Genomic DNA, 17280 nt, shown 5'->3' with positions numbered 1-17280 from the left:
CCTGTGACACCACAGATGCTGTTTTCTATGAACGACACACACACAGCACACGTGCACATGCACATGTGCACACACACACACACACACACACACACGGAATGCTGGGAGCCCGGGACACCGGGTGCAGCAGAGCCAGACAAACTGGGAACATGTAAGTCTGGCCCTGATGCTACCTGCCTGGAGCACAGACTCGGGTCCTTAGGTCTTCTCAATTCCCAGAGGTGACCCCACTTGCACTCTTCTCCTCTTTAATCCGATGCTCAGAATTAGCCACCTCAGTCTCAGACAACTATCTGTCTCCTAAGCAAATGGGCCAGAGTTCCCGGGGTTGTGACCGCCACTGCCACTCTTATTTCATAAAGTTGCTGGAGCCTTGGCTGGGAGAGAAAAGCCAACACCATTTTCCCTTTAAAACTTAAACAATGGGCTTTACAGCAGCTAAAATCAGAACCCTTCACTCAGTTCCTGGCCACTCCCTGGTCTAAAGAGGGAAAAGGGGGCTTGGGGGAGCCACGGATGGGGGCCATGCCCCACCACAATGTGGCAGCTCTCCTCTCCAGCCTACTTCTGTGGGGCATCGCAAGCATGTATGTGTGCACGCTCTGTCTCCCCCTCCCCACTTCCTTTTTTACTTTATTTTTATTATTTTATTTTATTTTTTTGAGACAGGGTTTCTCTGTATTGTTTTGGAGGCTGTCCTGGAACTCTCTCTGTAGACCAGGCTGGCCTTGAACTCACAGAGATCTGCCTGCCTCTGCCTCCTGAGTGCTGGGATTAAAGGCATGTGCCACCAACACCCAGCTTTCCACTTCCTTTTTGAAACAGGGTCTTACTCCACAGTCTGTCTGTCCTAGAATTCAGAGTCATCCTCCATCTCCAGGGATACCCACCATGCCTGGGGGATAATCATATATGCGTATTTATATGCAAGTATATAATATATACATGTGTAGTATATGCATTTATATATAACACAAATAGCATATCCATTGCACATTTAAATTCGGTATCTGTGTACATGCACATGTGTGTGCACATATGTGGAGGTGTGATGTCAGCTCTCTGGAGTAGGTCCTTGCTGGCTATCTTGTTGAGACACGGCCTCTTGTTTCGTCGCTGTGCTCTGCAGCTGGCCCGGGAGCTTCTGGCTGATCCTCTTGTCTCCGTCTCTCACCTCACTTTAGGGGTGCAGGCACTGTGGGTGTGTGCCACTGCGTTCGGCTTTTCACTCGGGTTCTGAGGCCTGAACTTAGGTCATCACGCTTGCAGACTCCACACTTAGATGATGAGACATCACCCAGGCCATGTTAACTAACTAACTAACTAACTAACTAAAACTAACTAATTAATGCATGCTTATTTATTTTTGCAGACAGGGTCTTCGGTAGCCAAGGCTGATCTTGAACTTCCGATCCTCCTACCTCCACCTCCCAAGGGTTGAGGTTACGGGTGTTAAGTCACTACACCTGGCTGCAAATGTGTTGTTGAAATGAACCAAACTGCCTCAGCCCGCCAGCCATTCTGAACAACTAACCACAGCTGAATTCTGTCAGGTCAGCTGTTGGATGGAATTCACATCTCCTCCTCCCCTCTTCCTAGTTACTGTTTGCTAAACTAGTCATTTTTTAAAAGAAATTCCATCTGCAGGGTTACTTTAGAAGAATGAGGAGGAAGGATCCCAGGATTACCCACTCCTCCCCTCACACCCAACAACTGTTTGCAAAAGCAAGCGGGCTCAGCCAACTGCTCTTTCTGCATTGGCTGGGCCTCGCAGGCAACCACCAACTTCCATCACAGGGCAGGGCATGTGGTCTCAGAACCTCAAACACTTGTTGGCATGATCTTTAAAAAAAAAAAAAACAAAAGACAAAACAACAACAACAACAATAACAACAACAACAACAACAAAAAACAAAACTATGGCGCTGGTTTGGAAACTTCCAGAAGAAAGGAGGTGGGACCCAATCCACCACTCCCCGGTGGCTTCTGCTGCACAGAAACAGGAATCAGATCCTTGCCATCTAGTTAGAGGAGGAGACTTAAGGATAGTTTCAACGTGCTTCCGCCACGGTCTACAATCTATGGATTGATCGTTCTAAGCAAATGTATAGAGTATAAAGTGGGGCTTGGGAAGCTGGGGCCCAGACTGTGACAGCGACACCTCTCAGGTCTCTGAGCATGTCTGCAAGGGTGCTTGCCCAGAGAAATAACCGAGGAGGGGAGGAGCTACCCTGAACGTTTGAGGCACCACCTCTTGTGCCGGTGCCCAGGTCTGAATACAAGGGAGTAGAGGAGGAAGCCAGGTGAGTATGTCATTCACCTGTTCCTGCCACCTTCCCAGCCATGGTGGTCTGTGTCCTTTCTAACTGTGAGCCCAGTAAACCTTTTCTTTCTTAAGTTATTTTGTCAGATGTTTTGTGTCACAGCAGCAAGAAAGGTGACTAACACACTCCCTAAAGCAAGAGTTAACATATTTTTTTTTCTAAAAGGCCAGATAGTAAACATGTTAGGCTCTGTGAGCATGTGATATCTGTTGAAACCATACTACAGCTCCACCCTTGTAGTACAAAGGCATCACGGACATGATGCAACAGAGTGACCCCGGGTAGCATTCCAATAAAACTTTACTCAGGTTCTGACATCAGGATCTCACACCTGGAGAGGTCACTGATTCAAGGAGGGAATTTGGAGTCTCAGGAACATACAACAGGATACAGCTGTGTTGTATGTAGGGGCAAATTTAGGTTTTCGAGGGGAGGGTACACGGGTTTGGAGTTGAGGTCAAGCTTGGTGGTGGAGCACTTGTCTTACGTGCAGGATTCTGGGATCGTCCTAGGACTGCAAGGAGCCTCACTGACTGAAGCCGACACTTTCTGTGGTACCACATCTCCTTCTGAGTAACACACACAGGGAAAGCCCCAGAAGGTCTCCAGGGCATGAGGAACCCCTCGGGGTTCCATGACTATACTATCCCCCATAGGGGAGGCTGTAAATAAAAAAGGGGATTCCTCCTGGATGAAGACCACGTGGTGTCAAACGTCTGCGACTATTAGCTCCAGACACACCTTTTCCCTCTTCTTGGGAAAGAGGCTTTGGTGGGCAGTGCCCACAACTAATTACCTAGGCCTGCCCAGCATCCATGAGAACACTTTGGTTTGGGTAATTTGACTGTAAAACCTGGCAACAGAAGTATAAAGGCCCAGCTAAGAGTTGTACAGTGTCAACTGAGTCCACACTGCCCTACTACAGTGCACATGAACAGAACTCGATCTACAATTCACAGATGGCCTCGGGGCCATGGTGCCCCAGTAAAGCCAACAATACCAGAGCAAGGCAGCCTGCTGTGCAAACTTCCCTTTGCTTGAAGGAACTCCCCAGAGTCCAGCAGACAGTGCCAGGCCCCCATTTCCCACTCCTCAAGAGCAGAGCTGAGGGCAGGAGAGGGTTAATCCCCTTTCATGGTGCTGCCACCAGCTCTGAGACCTGCTGCAAAGGGAGGGTGTTTGGTGCCACATGGGAAAGGAATGACCTTTCTTGGGGAACCAGCCCCAAAGCCATTGGTCCTGTCTTGCACCCCCCGCCTTCTTTCCTCCATGCCTGGACTCCTCTTTCTTGGCACTCGGGGCTAACTGATGGCCCAGTCGGTGGCTGTCTTCCATAGCCCAGAGCTCCATGTGGCTGGGTATCTGTCTAGTGTTTCTCTCTGCCATGGCGCCTGGGACAGCATCAGTTTCTTCATGTGGGAAATAGTGATAAATCTCAGAGCTACAGACCTGGCTGGATGTGGACCCTGCATGGAGTGCCTTAGGTTCTTGACACATGAAGCTGGTACCCATTCTAAGGGGAGGTGAATGCCGCTATATCCTACTACGGGAACGGGAGCCAGGCTTGTAGGCATTAAGCGACTCGCTCATAGTGCCCTCCGCCAGTCAGCAAGCAGTGAGTCAGGACTTGTGTTCAGCTTGTTCCGCCTGGGGCTAGGTACCCTGGCAGGAGCCATCCTGCCTCAGAGTAGTACCTGCCAGGAGGCATGGATGTGGAGATATATGTACTGGCTACAAGAACTCTGCCTAGCCAATGCTACCGCTTCCATGATTTCAGCCAGCTGTGTGCGGCTGCATTGAAAGGAAAATGCATTCACCTCCCTCCGCTCAGTGCGTTCAGTCCCCACGACTATTAAGATTTGGGTCTTGGGGCTGGAGAGAAAGCTCAGTGATTAAGAGAACTTAATGTTCTTGCAGAGGACCTGGGTCTGCTTCCCAGCACACACACGGCAGCTCACAACCCCCTGAAACTCCGGTTCCATGACATCTGACCTCTGTGAGCTCTTGCACACGTGTTGCATACATGCATATGGTTAGCTACACCGGCCCCCCAACACACGTAAAATAAGCATTTAAAAAAATTGGAGTCAGTCATTTCTTACACTTTATGGGAGCAGCATGTACCTAATTCATAGCTCTTTGGGACTTTTTATATATGTTCCAGTACATATCACGTCATGCAATCACTCCTGTACTACCTGTGATGCGTTCTGAATTCTAGTTCAATGCTGTGTCTAGTCTATTCTCTTTGACCCCATCCTAACCTATGCCTTTTCCGGTTTTCTTTTTTCCCACTGAACCGATTAACTACTGGGTGGATCTTGAAGTTTGGCAAGAAGGTCCTGGGGGGCCCAGAGACTTGGTATGTAAAACACAGATAAACAGCTGTAGGAAGGGTTACCACCCAAGGCCACGGAGCAGAGCTCTGCCGTGTAGGTTTGCACATGGTTGGGCGCGCAGCAGTAACACCCGAGGCTGGTGATACACCAGGAGCCCTTGTCCCCAGCTGGAAGCAGGCAGCAAACTGTGGCAAACCTGAGCTAACTGTGGCGACCTTTGCCACTTACTATGACGTTTCAATTGAATGCTGCTGCTGCTTGTAGCCGGAGTCTTCAAGAGGGAAACTATGTATGAAAGTGTGCTGGAGAGAGATCAGTCCTCTTGGCCTGGGATTTATTATCGTGCTGCCTGCTGGCTTTGAAACAGGAACTGTAAACATTCAAATATGTGCCTCTCATGTCAAGGTGAGATCACCCACTTTCTCTCCCGATTCAATGGCAATTTCAGGTTTCCTAATATAGGTTCTAATTACCCTACGCTTCCAGGCATAGACTGGCACAGGCCTTGGGCCATAAAAGGTGAGGAGAGAATTTAGAGATGAACCTGGGAGAGAAATCCTAAGTAGACAAGCACTGTGGACATCTCTAAGATCTACAGAGTATATTCACTCATCCCCAAACAGACCAAATACCTGCTATGTATCAGGAGGCATCCTAAGTGTGGGGGAACACACCCCTGAACAAATCGGCAACCCCCCTCAGTAGAAGCAATTGTTAACCTTGGCCCATGGGTCTAAGGTGATACACTGGACTCTTGTGTCTAATAAAAACTTAAAAATGAGAGCCCTACCCTTAAAGGCACCATGCTGAGTGAAAGATGCAACACAAAGAAAAAATAGACACGCTGTGTGGTTTCACTTATGTAAAACTTGAGAAAACAAATTGAAACAGCAGTTACATGAGGACGATGACGTGCTGAGGAGATGGGGAAGCTCAGCTGGTGAAATGCTTGCCATGCCAGTGAGGATCTGAATTTGATCCCTGGAAAACACACACACACACACACACACACACACACACACACACACGAACATATATACAAACACACAAACACAAACATACATATCACACACACACCACACAGTACACACTTACATACATACACCACACAATGCACACATGCCTACCACACACACCACACATAGATGCACACACACACCCCCAGACACACCACACACACAAAACACACACATGCACACCACACACATACACATACACACACACCACATACACAACACACTCACACACTCAAAAGGAGGAGGATAGAATCTTTCTTTTAGAAAAGGTAAATGAAGGTTGGTTGGCGCTCAGGGAACCAGGAACTTCTGGAGAGGGTGGAGGCGTCCCCTGTACTCATTGTGCAGACAGATATGTACGGGTACAAACATTTTTAGAATTCATCAAAATGGTATATAGTCTATTGTACATTTTATTGTGAGAAATTTGAGGACCGTGCAAATTCCTTCCCTCATGAAGCATGTTGACACGGAGGTGTGTAAGGAACCATGGGGGATTACTTAAGCCCCTATTTCATCAGAAGGAGGTAGAGAGCCCTTGTAACTTGTTCAGAGTGGTGCAAACAGCAGGACCAGGACCCAGGTGTCTAGTGCCTCCCCCTTAGCCTACCACCTGTGATATAGAATGAGCATGTAATTCTGGAGTCCCATATTTTGGGATGACTCCATTCTGGATTATTTGGGCCCAGCTCAGTACCTAGGGTCCAAGTGTGTTATGCTTCTTTGGGAAGACTTCAAGCTCTGTTGTTGCCGAATGCTGTGGGGGGAGGGGGAAGGCTAGCTATAGTCTCGGGAAAGATGCAGTTCACTCTGAGGGTCATTGCAGTTGACAAGCATACTCCGTAGGGCTTGTCTCTATGCAAGGCAGGTTTCATGCCTCGCTGGCCCAGCCATTAGCAATCTGGACTCATCTGGACTCACATGCCTAAAGACACTCTGTGCTCCATGGAAACCCTTCAAGGTGGAGTAGGTCTCAGAAGTAAGAATCCAGAAAAACATGCCAGAAGATGGCTAGCATGCCTGCGGTCAAGCCCCTTCACTTTGAAAAGATAGGTTGATGTGAAGTCATCATAGGTGACAACCCTGAGGTACACTGGTCAAATCCCAGAATTCTACAGTCATGCTTGAATACTACCCTCCCCCCAGCCAGTCTTTCTCTGTCTAATAGCACTAGCTGTTCTGGAACTCTCTTTGTAAGACCAGGCTGGCCTTGAACTCACCCTGCCTCTGCCTCCCTGAGTGCTGGATTAAGGGTGTGTGCCATTACACCCAGTTGAATATTACTTTTAGGATATATCCAAGTCTTTCACTTGCTCCTCAGCACAATGGGAGTAAACAGGGCATCTGTACCCCATAAACAAAAGTAGATTTGGGGGGCTTCTTTCTGTGGCGACTGACAATTCGCTGGAAATTCAAGGCCTGAACATTAAGGCCTGAACATGAAGGGACATGAGTGTGCACAGTTTGCCTATGCACCTGTACTCTACAGACAGCAAAGGTGAGCTGGAGGCCTTAAAGACTGCAGGACTGGACTCCTCCTCTGCCACACCCAAGCCAGCCTCTGGGCACTGTCTCTGCACTCCTGGCTGCTGGACCATCCTTCAGAGCTCTCTGTAGACACAGGCAGGAGGACAAAGCTCCTTTAGCAAGGTGACCCCGTCTGCAAGATGGAGGGTGGGACATGGCCTGACAAAACTCTTGGGATTGTGGAGGACCTGGATCCCAGCCTGTCTGGTGGGGTCCTCTTCTTCACCCTGTCATTCTCTCTGTCCTGTAAACTTTGAAAAGTCCAGGCTTACAACATTTCTCCTCAGCTGTGTCAGTGGAGTCCTGGATCTTTTAATCACTATTAGCACCTACATATTCCAGTCAGTTTCTTCATGCACTCTCTCTCTCTATGTATTGCTCATAGAGTGTTGGTGGAAGATTTTTTTTTGCCTTGCTGCTGCCAATGTTCTCCTCCAGGGCTGCAGAGAAAGAACCAAGGGTGGGCTCCATCAATCCTGTTGGTTAGAAGTGTTCTGAAGCTATCTCTCCTTAACTATCTTCGTCTTTCTCTGCCCAGACTTGGCTTCTCCAGGCAGCCGGCCCTGATTTCTTCTGCCTCGCTCCCTTTCCATCACATTTAGTTTCACAGATCCCCCACCCCCATGCTCCCAACAGATAGACGTGGGGTGTGATGTGTGTGTTCAAGAACTGATGGGGTAAAGAGGAGATTAAGTTCAATAAATACTATGTTGATGAACTCATAAAGGTACAACCCAACCCAACATCCATCAAGTTATAAAGGAAGACTCACAAGCCTAGAGAAACACCCAATCAAGCCCAGAACTGACTAGACCAGCTCCGAACCCTTCCTGGGATGCTTATAAGGATTAACGTAATGCCTAGTCTTTCATCACAGTCACAGAAATCCATACTCCTGCAGTCAGACTTCTCAGATGGCACAAATGGCTAGTCCGGGTTTCACCACTATAGCTGTTTGTCTAAGGGACATTTGGATATCTGTGCCCTGGAATGGTGTCCATTGATGACAGCTACCATGCCAAAGCCAGGACACTGGAAGCCACACAGCTGCATTCAGCCAAAACACTACTGAGAATGAAGACAGAGTTAATACATGTGGTGAGAAAAGACAGGTGACTTGGGCCAGATGTGGTAGGGCATGCCTATAACCCAAGTACTTGGGAGGTTGAGGGAGGATGGGTTAGGAGTTTGAAGACAGCCTGGGCTACATAGCTACTTCCAGTCCAGTCTGGTTTATATAGCTCTCTCTATTATCAAAACAAAGTGACTCTACTGTAGAACCTTTGGCACTATTGCAAGGGATAAAGACTTGAGAATCCCTCATCTACTGAGTCACCCTCATGTAGCACCAATGACTGCATCAGAATTAATCCCAGAGGCTCAGCATAGACTCCTGAGTGGCATTTCTTCCTACTCTTAGGATATCATTTTGACTTCTAATAGCTACTGCCCTAAATGGTGGTGCCACCCCATAATCTGAACTCTTCCTGGTCTTTCTCACTATCCTGTTTGTTGGGTAGCAGACACAGTGCTCATCATTCTAAGAGCCCATAGGCCAAAGTGGAATGATGGGGGATGCCCTTCTGTGTATGTGTTTCTCTTATTGGTTGATGAGTAAAACACTGTTTGGCCAATAGCCAGGCAGGAAGGATAAGTGGGATTACAAAAAGAAGGAGAAGGCCTCGGAAAGGAACATCATGTAGCCACCAAAGGAGTAACAGGTCCAGGCATTCTATGGTAAGCCACAACCATATGAAAATACATAGATTAATAGTTACGGGTTAATTAATAATTAAGAGAGAGCTAGCCAGTAAGAAACCCTAGCCATTGACCAACAGTTTTATAATTAATATAGCGTTCGTGTGTTTATTTGGGGGCCAATCGACTGCTGGATCAGGTGGGAAAGAAACTCCAGCAATAGTGGAAGGCCATGGTTGTGTCTGATTCTCAAGTCCAAACATCGTATGACTTCCTGTAATAGTTAATTCTTGGTTTTCCTGGAGCCTTGGTGAGAGAGGAAGGGGGCCTTTAGACTATGGGAAGGGAGTCATGATGGGAGAGAATGGAACTAAACTTCCCCAAGAAGCTGAGGACACACCCAGCATCTTAGGCTGGCTACAGGTCCTGTTTTCAGTGCCATGAGAGAACTATCCTCACTCCATTTTATGATAAGAAAGTCTGAAGATGGGGCCCTTGTCTTCTGTATCACACCATCACTTAAGCGAGCTACCAAAAACAGGGATGTGGACTTTCCCCCATGGCTTCTAGACTTGGGTCAGAGACCCCATGGCTCTTTGCAAGAGTCAATAGCTCTTAAGGGTCAAGAGATCTCACTTTGACGTGGACATTGTCTTGGAGGTGTCTTTAGTGAAGGACCCCACAAAGCCCTGGTCCTGACCCACCAGGATGGAAGATGATGACCGTGCCTCATTGACCTTTGCATTGCTGTCCTGCTATTGGGGTCCCTAGGCAGGTAGACTAGCATCAGGGGGAGGGGATGCCTGTCCATCAGGGCTCCTCCTGGGACTGCTAAGTGAGGATGTGAGTTCTTGCGCCCACTTCCCAGGCTTTCTCTCAGCACAGCCCAGTCATGCAGGAGCATGCAGCGGGGGCTTCCATCGGGTCCTGCCATGCAGCGTGGATGGCTGAATGAAAGACGAATCATGAGGTTGAAAGGGGCCTCTATGTCATCGGGCCTGTGGGCTCACCTACCTGGAGAAACTCCCCACTCTGGAAGTCTTACCTTACAGAGGGACATTCACACTGAAGCAAACTTGAAAAGAGAGAACACGTACACAAAGAAAAGTTTACTCGGCCGGCATTTCCCTCATCACCTTGGGCATTCACCGAGGACAGCTAGGACTCTGCAGGAGGCAGCTCTCTCCCTCTTAACTGGCTTGCTCCCATCCCACTGGTGAAGCCCCGGAGCCTGTGATCTCAGAGTCTAATGCTTTGGGGGTGTACCAAATGTAGGCCTAGAGTGAGCTGACTGGCCCCACAATCTGCAGTGTCAGCCATACCAAATACATTTCTTCCTCCCTACAGTTCCCCCAAAAGATAAGTCTACCAAGAACACAAAAGCTAGACAAGAGAGACTCATTACTGATTAGACAGCACGGCCATCTTGGAAGGAAGTCTCCAATGAGACAAAGTGTTTACACTTGGCTATTGCCTCTAGTATCAGACTCTTTTTTGGCTTTTGTTCATTTGATTCTACGCAGTAGGGCTTTTGGGTTTGGTGTTGATGGCATATCACTTGCATAAAATCAGCTCAGTGTGCATAGAGCTGGGACAGGAGGAATATACAGGGGACACAAGGAGGGAGGACATGTAGGAGTTGAGAAGACACACGAGAAGGAACTTGCCATGTTGAAGCAGAGGTCACCGAATGTGGGCTGACATAAAGGGGTAACAGCCTGAAGGCTGGAAACCCTACTGCACTCCTAACCTCTGGGGAATCAGAGCAAAGGTTACACAGGGAGGCTGAGGCGCCAGGGGCACAGGAATCTCAGCTTAGCAAAAACATGTCAGGAAGCCAGAGCCTGCAGGGACATCAGCCAGTGGAGGTATGTGATGGAAACTGACCAGAGGCCAAATTCCAGCCTCCGATCTGAACAATCTCTTTGGTGACATCTTCTGAGGTGGGAGGCTTCCTGTGGAGGGGATGGGATGGGGATTGGGTCGGAATCTGTTCTGAAGTAGCCTCAGCCCCTGTGGGTGTGAGAGGGCCCCAGTCTCCAGGTGAGCCAGCCATGGTGGAGGCAGGTTTGCCTGATATCATGGGTTTGAAGAGACTTAAGAGTTCTGGAAACACAATATACTAGATCATCGCTATTCTCAAATGCAAGACTAGATGGTATGGCCATTCCTAGGCCCACCAAAACTGATTCTTCCCTGAATTCACCAGCGGGTCACCTGCCAGGTAACTTAGTAAGGGAGCTGAGGTAGTAGCTACTGAGTGGGTTTCTGGGGAATGATGGCATTCTGGTATATGGTCAGCGGGGCATAGCTGGAGAATAAGTGGAGTTAGTTCCAAAGAGAAGAAATCCAGGGGAAGTGACCACACTTCCCCTAAGGTGTCTAGTGAGGTGGGGGTGGGGAACTTTTCTGAACCTGTCTCCTTGGCTTGTTTAAGCTTATGCCCAATGTCTCTTTGTGCTAACAACACCCACAAGTCTGGTGCTATCTGATCAGAGATTTTATCCTTTTCTTCACACAGTACCTATCCCTTCATGTGACATCTCTTCATAAGACAGGATCCAAGAACTTCACAGTGTCCTGTCTGATAGTCCCTTGTCCTCATGGCTGCTTCTCAGTGTAGAACTGACTTTTGTTCAGTTGTCAAGTCTTACCTTCCTGAGCTCTCCTAGGAAGTCAAATGACATGTCCTTAAGTTACAAGACACCTTAAGCCACAAGAAAGTCAGTCTTGTAATGGAACCTCTGACCTCTGACGAGCAGGAGGACTCTCTGGAGATGAGCTGCAGTGTCTCTCTCCAGTGACTTGTGGGTGACTGCATTTGCCTAAGGCAACACCTGCTAATGGAGGACAGAGCTGATCTGCTCCCTGCTCTGGTCTTGGCAGACATCCCTATGCTAGTTGGCTACACTGATCCTGCGAGGTTTTCCCAGGTGATACATGGAATCGCTTTAATTCAGCATCTTCCGCTAGACTAGAGTCCACAGACATAGCACAGGCTAATGCCATTTCCATGTAGCAGGAATGAGTTTCAGCTTGGGACAGAGTTAGGACACCTTTCTGGTAACAGCTTTCTATTTTTCTCTCTCTCTCCCTCCTTCCCTCCCTCCCTCTCTCCCTCCCTCCCTCTCCTTTCTTTTCACTCAACAAATTTGGCATTTATGAGAGATACTTCAGTGCCAAGGACAGAAGTGTGATCAGATATTTAAACATCCCGATGAAGTCTCTCAAGACCTAGGACTGGTAGCTCTGACCAGTCCACAGGATTCAGCCAAAGTATAACCAGAAACACCTCTTGCGCAATCTTATTTCCTCCCTAATGTCTTAACTTTTTCATCTCAGCTAAAACAAACCAGCCGATTGAACCCTCCTTCCCTGGCCCTCCAGCATGATAGTCTGAAGCACACTGGGGACGCGTACACACGACAGTTTCCGTGGAAAGGTGAATGAAGACAGCTTTAGGAAACTAAGATGGATATCGGGAGCTCTACGTGGCCCAGTTTTGTTTTGTTTTTAACATACTCTTACAGGGAAAGAAAGTTCCCAGAACAGAAGCTCATGTGAGTCACCCAGTAAAGGAATTGGGCAGGGTCCTGTTTCTAGTCCCAGGGGGAGGTTTCCCAGAGGCTGGAGTAAGGAAAATTCTTGTCTCCTGTGCACTGGGGTTCAGGGGAATGTGGAACCCCAGCTGATCCTAGTCCTAGGGGAGTACTTCCTCTTTCTGGTTTCTGGGAGCTCCTTACCTACAGGAACATCATCACACCTGCCTAGGGACAACCTGAAGGGGCTGCCTGCCTGCCTGAGCCCAGGTGAAGCCCGCTCATTGGTGGAGTGGGACACATGGTCACATGGTAGCCTACTCCCATTTGCTCCCCACCCTTTCCCCCTTTCCTCAGTATGTGGGTTCTGTCCTAGGTCCCCAGCCCATAGTCACCTCATACTATTCTTCATGACCCTCCTGTCATCATTTTACTTGGTGGGTGGCGTAGCCACCGATCGAGGTGTGGTTCCCTCTCCGAATGCCTTGTGATGGGACCCACAGAAGCCATGCAAGGACAAGAATACCGAGAGTCCACATCCCAGTGTAAAGACTGGAAACCCAGAGAGGACATCCGGGATCCATGGGGCTTTAAGAGCTGCGTTAGGAACCTGGTTTTCCCAACACTGCTTGAAGACCAGAGCCTGCCTTGGATTTGAGTAAAAGTACCTAGGAAAGGCCGGTGGTCACTTCTTTTTGCCCTTTTATATATTAAATCCCAGGGGGCACCTAGTCCCGATGACTCCATTCATTAAAACATCTTTTGTGAGTAGAGGTTCAAGTTCTTCCTCTCTTCCTTCCTTCTAGGAGTTTCTCTACAACACTGGTTTCCCTTGCCCGCACAAGCCTTTGCTCCCCTTCATAGCCCCAGGGGACTTCCTTGGGCCTCCTCACCACACTCTCTTGAGAGGCTATGCCTGTTTCTCACCCGGGTCTGATGGTCCTCCTTGAGTATGGCTGAAAACATTGACTTAGAGTCTCAATGTTAAGTCCAAGCCATTTTATGGATGGCAATGACATCTGACCGGCCCCTGGTCTTGCTAGTTGGGCCTGAACTGTTAAAATAGTTCTGTTTCCCATTTCTCTAGGGATTAATTAAGTTAGATTACATGGAAATTATAATTCACCCCTCAGGCTTGATCCTTCGGTTTCTTCTCAGCCTCTGGTGACCCACTTTCACACGTTCTGTCAGGTATCCAATCCTTTGAGACTACTTGTAGCGGCCCCAGGCCAAGCCATCAGGTAGGCTGGCATGTGCGGTGAGCTCTGTTAGCCCTAACAGCCAGAACCTCAAACCTTTCTTATGGACAAAATCCACAGCATGGGCTTGGCATGGGGTGGGGTGGGGTTGTGGGCAAGCTATGGCGAAATGGGCTAAAGTGGAAGAGAGGTTCGCAGAGAGAAATGGACCCCAAACCTGGCCTGTCTCAAGCTGTGTGTCTCTCAAGAGCCACACAGACCAAAGCAGAAAGCAAAGTAGGAATGGTAGCAAGCCTTGGCACCAACCACAGATCGACCTGAAGCGTTTGATTCTGTCTCAAGTCGGCAACCACATTCCAGAATATTTTAAGATTCATTCCTCCCAGGGGACCTGTAGAACACTTGAGGGTCTTTTCTGTCCTTGCAGCTGGGGGAGGAAGGTCTCCTCTGACTGAACATGGTGAGGGAGGAAGGTCTCCTCTGACTGAACATGGTGACCCATGGCTGGTTGATGATCTCAGGGCTTCCGCCAGCTTCATGGGTCTGAGATTTTGTCTAAGAATCATCCCTCAGCTCCCAGGTGCTTGAAACTGGCTGCCCAGACTCTCAGTCTGAAGGACTGACTACCTCATGAAACAATGGAATTACAACGCCTCTCCCTTGGGATTATGGTCAAGCTGCAGGACACAGCCTTTGGCTCGGGTCTTCTGTCCAGCTTCTGAGTGCCACTTCCCTTTGATGGCCACCAGTCACCTGTGCTTGGCATTGTACAAGGAGGGCAGCCCACGGTGTGCCTTGGAGCAGGCTGAGGACAGGAACATGAGAGCTAGGACCGTGAGGGACCCAGGACACAAGGCTAGCCTCCCTTCAGGACTTTGGGTCAGCCTTTCTTGCAACAGCCACTGAATCTCACTTCATGCTCTGCCATTTAAGCGCCACGGCAAGCGTCTGGCTGATAGTTTCCTTTACATGGACGCTTCCAAAGCACAACCCCATCTCTATCAAAACACCTCGCCATCTGTGTGTCACGAGGAAAACTAGCATCATCATAACTGGTCGGAATAAAAAAACAACACTTGAGATAAGAGCACCGTACTGCAGGTGCCATACTTGTGACAGTCGACGTCTAGGGCCTCAGACTCTTTGGGGGGACTCTTCCCTGAGCTCTCAGCCACACCCCAGGCTGCTCTTGGCCCACAGAGACTGGCACAGCCGACCATGGAGGGGAAGGGCTGGGAGCCCCACTTACAATTCTTGGCTTGAAGGGGGGCTTGATTTTCTTCTGCTCCAGCAGGACCCAGTCGATCTCCTTGAAGAATGGGTGCTGCTTGATGGCATCTTCCCCATTCTGTGCTGCCACACAGCCCAGGCGCTTGTGGGGGTTCTTGGTCATGAACTGTGGGAGGAGGGCAGCAGAGAATTACTGAGGCTCCCGGGCATGGGTCATAGGAACTATCTTCCACACTGCTTCCCACATCTGTGTTTGTACAACAGGGGCCTCACTCCCACTGTGTTCCACCCTTGAATAGGATGTAGCGTATGTAGCATGTGCCAGACAGCATTCTGGACATCCGACAGATATGGATTCATCTCTTCATGAGGTACCACTACTGTTTCTACTTTATAAGGGGCAACCTTATAAGAGGTTACTAAACTGGGCTAAAGATGCACAGTTAGCAAGGTACCGAATTGAGATTAGGAACTGACTCCCATTCTCTGATTGCATCAGATGTTCAAGTCTTCTCAGCAGAGGCTGAGATCTGATAAGTCACTCACAGCAAGGCATGTAAATGTATGCAAATGTAGACAAATTAATCAAATGTATCTCCCATCTCTTTCCTTTCCCAACCCCTCTCATGTTTTTTTTTTTAGTTTGAATTTGCAATTGCCATTCAAAAATGCCCGTGTAGGGGCCAGCAATATGGCCCAGTGGATAAAGGCAGGCACTTGCTTTTATCAAACCTGACAATCTGAGTTGGATCACTGGGACCCACGTGGTACAGGGAGAGAAGCAAAGCCAGCATGGAGACACACACATACACACACACACACACACACTTAAAAAATGCCTATGTAAGTTAAAGATAAAATCCATTCCTTTTTGGTTGCTGATAAGTAAGTTCACAATTGCAGGCTTCCATGGTCTAGCTACATGACAAGCTCATTTCGACTAAACCAGTCAGTCATAGGAATAAACATAACATCAATCAAAAGCTGAATACCAATAGAAACCTAAACATTTTTTTGATAAGCACCAAAAATAAAGGTGTATGTGTGTGTGTGTGTGTGTGTGTGTGTGTGTGTTGTGTTGTGTTGTGCCTGTGTGTGTTAGAGATCAAGTACAATGCTTTATAGGGCAAAGTTCAGTTACAAAGGGACCTGAGAGGACAGACTAAGGTGGGCTTGCAAGATTCACCAGCAAGTGAGAGCTTCTTAATGGGGAAAGGGTTAGGCTTCGGGGTTAGGGTCCTACCATGTCCCCCTGGTGTCCTTGAACCCAAACTACATGGTCATGACCTGAACTTTCTCTGTCACGAGACCACAGAGAAGATGGGGAGCGGTGCTGAGAAGCCTCAAATTTGTGGGAGACGTGTGACCTTCATCTCCTTCATCACATGTCTAAGAAGTCACTCCTGCCTGATGACTTCAGATGTCCCACACTGGCCTATACTCTTGTTCAGCACATGGTGACATCTCAATTTGCATCCTGCCTACTTTTCAGCATTCCCCTGCAGCGCCTTAGCATTTCATTCTCCAAGACACAATCAAAATAATGCTGATTCCTAGGCAGCTAGCTTGAGCACCCCATTTCTTGTCAATCTAGATTATGAGCTGCCTAAAGGTCACTACCCCTTGATGAGCCTGTGACATGCTCACCTAGTACAGGCTCCATCCCTGCCTCCTACAGGGTGTCCAGTGAGCTGTGAAGGTTGACCAGAAGGCTGAGGGCAGAGGCTTAGGAGGAGGTGCTGAGCAGTGACATGGCTGCTTACTGTTGAATGGGCTGCTCTCTGTTTAATGATTCAAATGACCTCTCTAGATCCTGAACCACCTCCCCATGGGTTAACACCCTCCAGGGACATAGCTCCGAGGACAGAGTTTTAGAAAATATGGGCTAGAAACACTGAGTGACAACCTAAGGGGAGAGGGGGAGGGGTTCCAGAGAAAAGCAGAGGACTCCTCCCTTTTGTAGCCTGTCCCACCTCCCTCTTCTAGCAGAGGAGGCAGAAGACTCGGGATGAGGCTCTGGGGTAACCTCCTGGGCCAGAGCTCTTCACTCAGACATTAAGCAGTCAACACGGCATGACCTGTAACCCCTGAGTCTCTGCAGGTAAACAGTTTTCTTCTCTATAGTATATTTTTTAACTTAAATTACGTGTAGGTACCTATGTGTGGGGATGTGCAGCTGTGAGCACGGCGCCTGATGAGCTCAGAAGAAAGCATCCTTCTCCTGAAGCTGGGATTACACGGGGTGTCAGCTGCTCAACTCAGGTGCCAGGATTCAAACCTGGGGCCTCTGTAACAGCAGCACGTGCTCCTAACCACGGAGCCACCTCTCCTGCCCCAGGTGTCAGCAGTTTTCCGGCTCAATGCTACTGACACTCTTTGCTGGGGGGCTGTCCTGTGAACTGCAGGCT

General features: G+C 48.7%; 1 protein-coding gene across 3 annotated transcripts in view; it reads right to left on the bottom strand.

The window, feature by feature from the left end:
• Prkce (protein kinase C epsilon) overlaps positions 1–17280 on the bottom strand; it is a 507468-nt gene that overhangs the window by 12766 nt on the left and 477422 nt on the right. For 2 of the 3 annotated variants that reach the window (XM_040737387.1, XM_040737389.1), the window contains one exon: positions 14892–15038. In XM_040737387.1, coding sequence (XP_040593321.1) covers positions 14892–15038 — 147 coding nt within the window. Of the gene's footprint in view, positions 1–9949; positions 9980–14891; positions 15039–17280 lie in introns of those variants that run through there. The other variant, XM_040737388.1, reaches the window with a different exon arrangement.

Source organism: Mesocricetus auratus, unplaced genomic scaffold (genome assembly GCF_017639785.1).
Source record: "Mesocricetus auratus isolate SY011 unplaced genomic scaffold, BCM_Maur_2.0 Super-Scaffold_100676, whole genome shotgun sequence".
NCBI classification, from domain to species: domain Eukaryota; kingdom Metazoa; phylum Chordata; class Mammalia; order Rodentia; family Cricetidae; genus Mesocricetus; species Mesocricetus auratus.
This window is presented reverse-complemented; position numbering and strand designations above follow the sequence as displayed.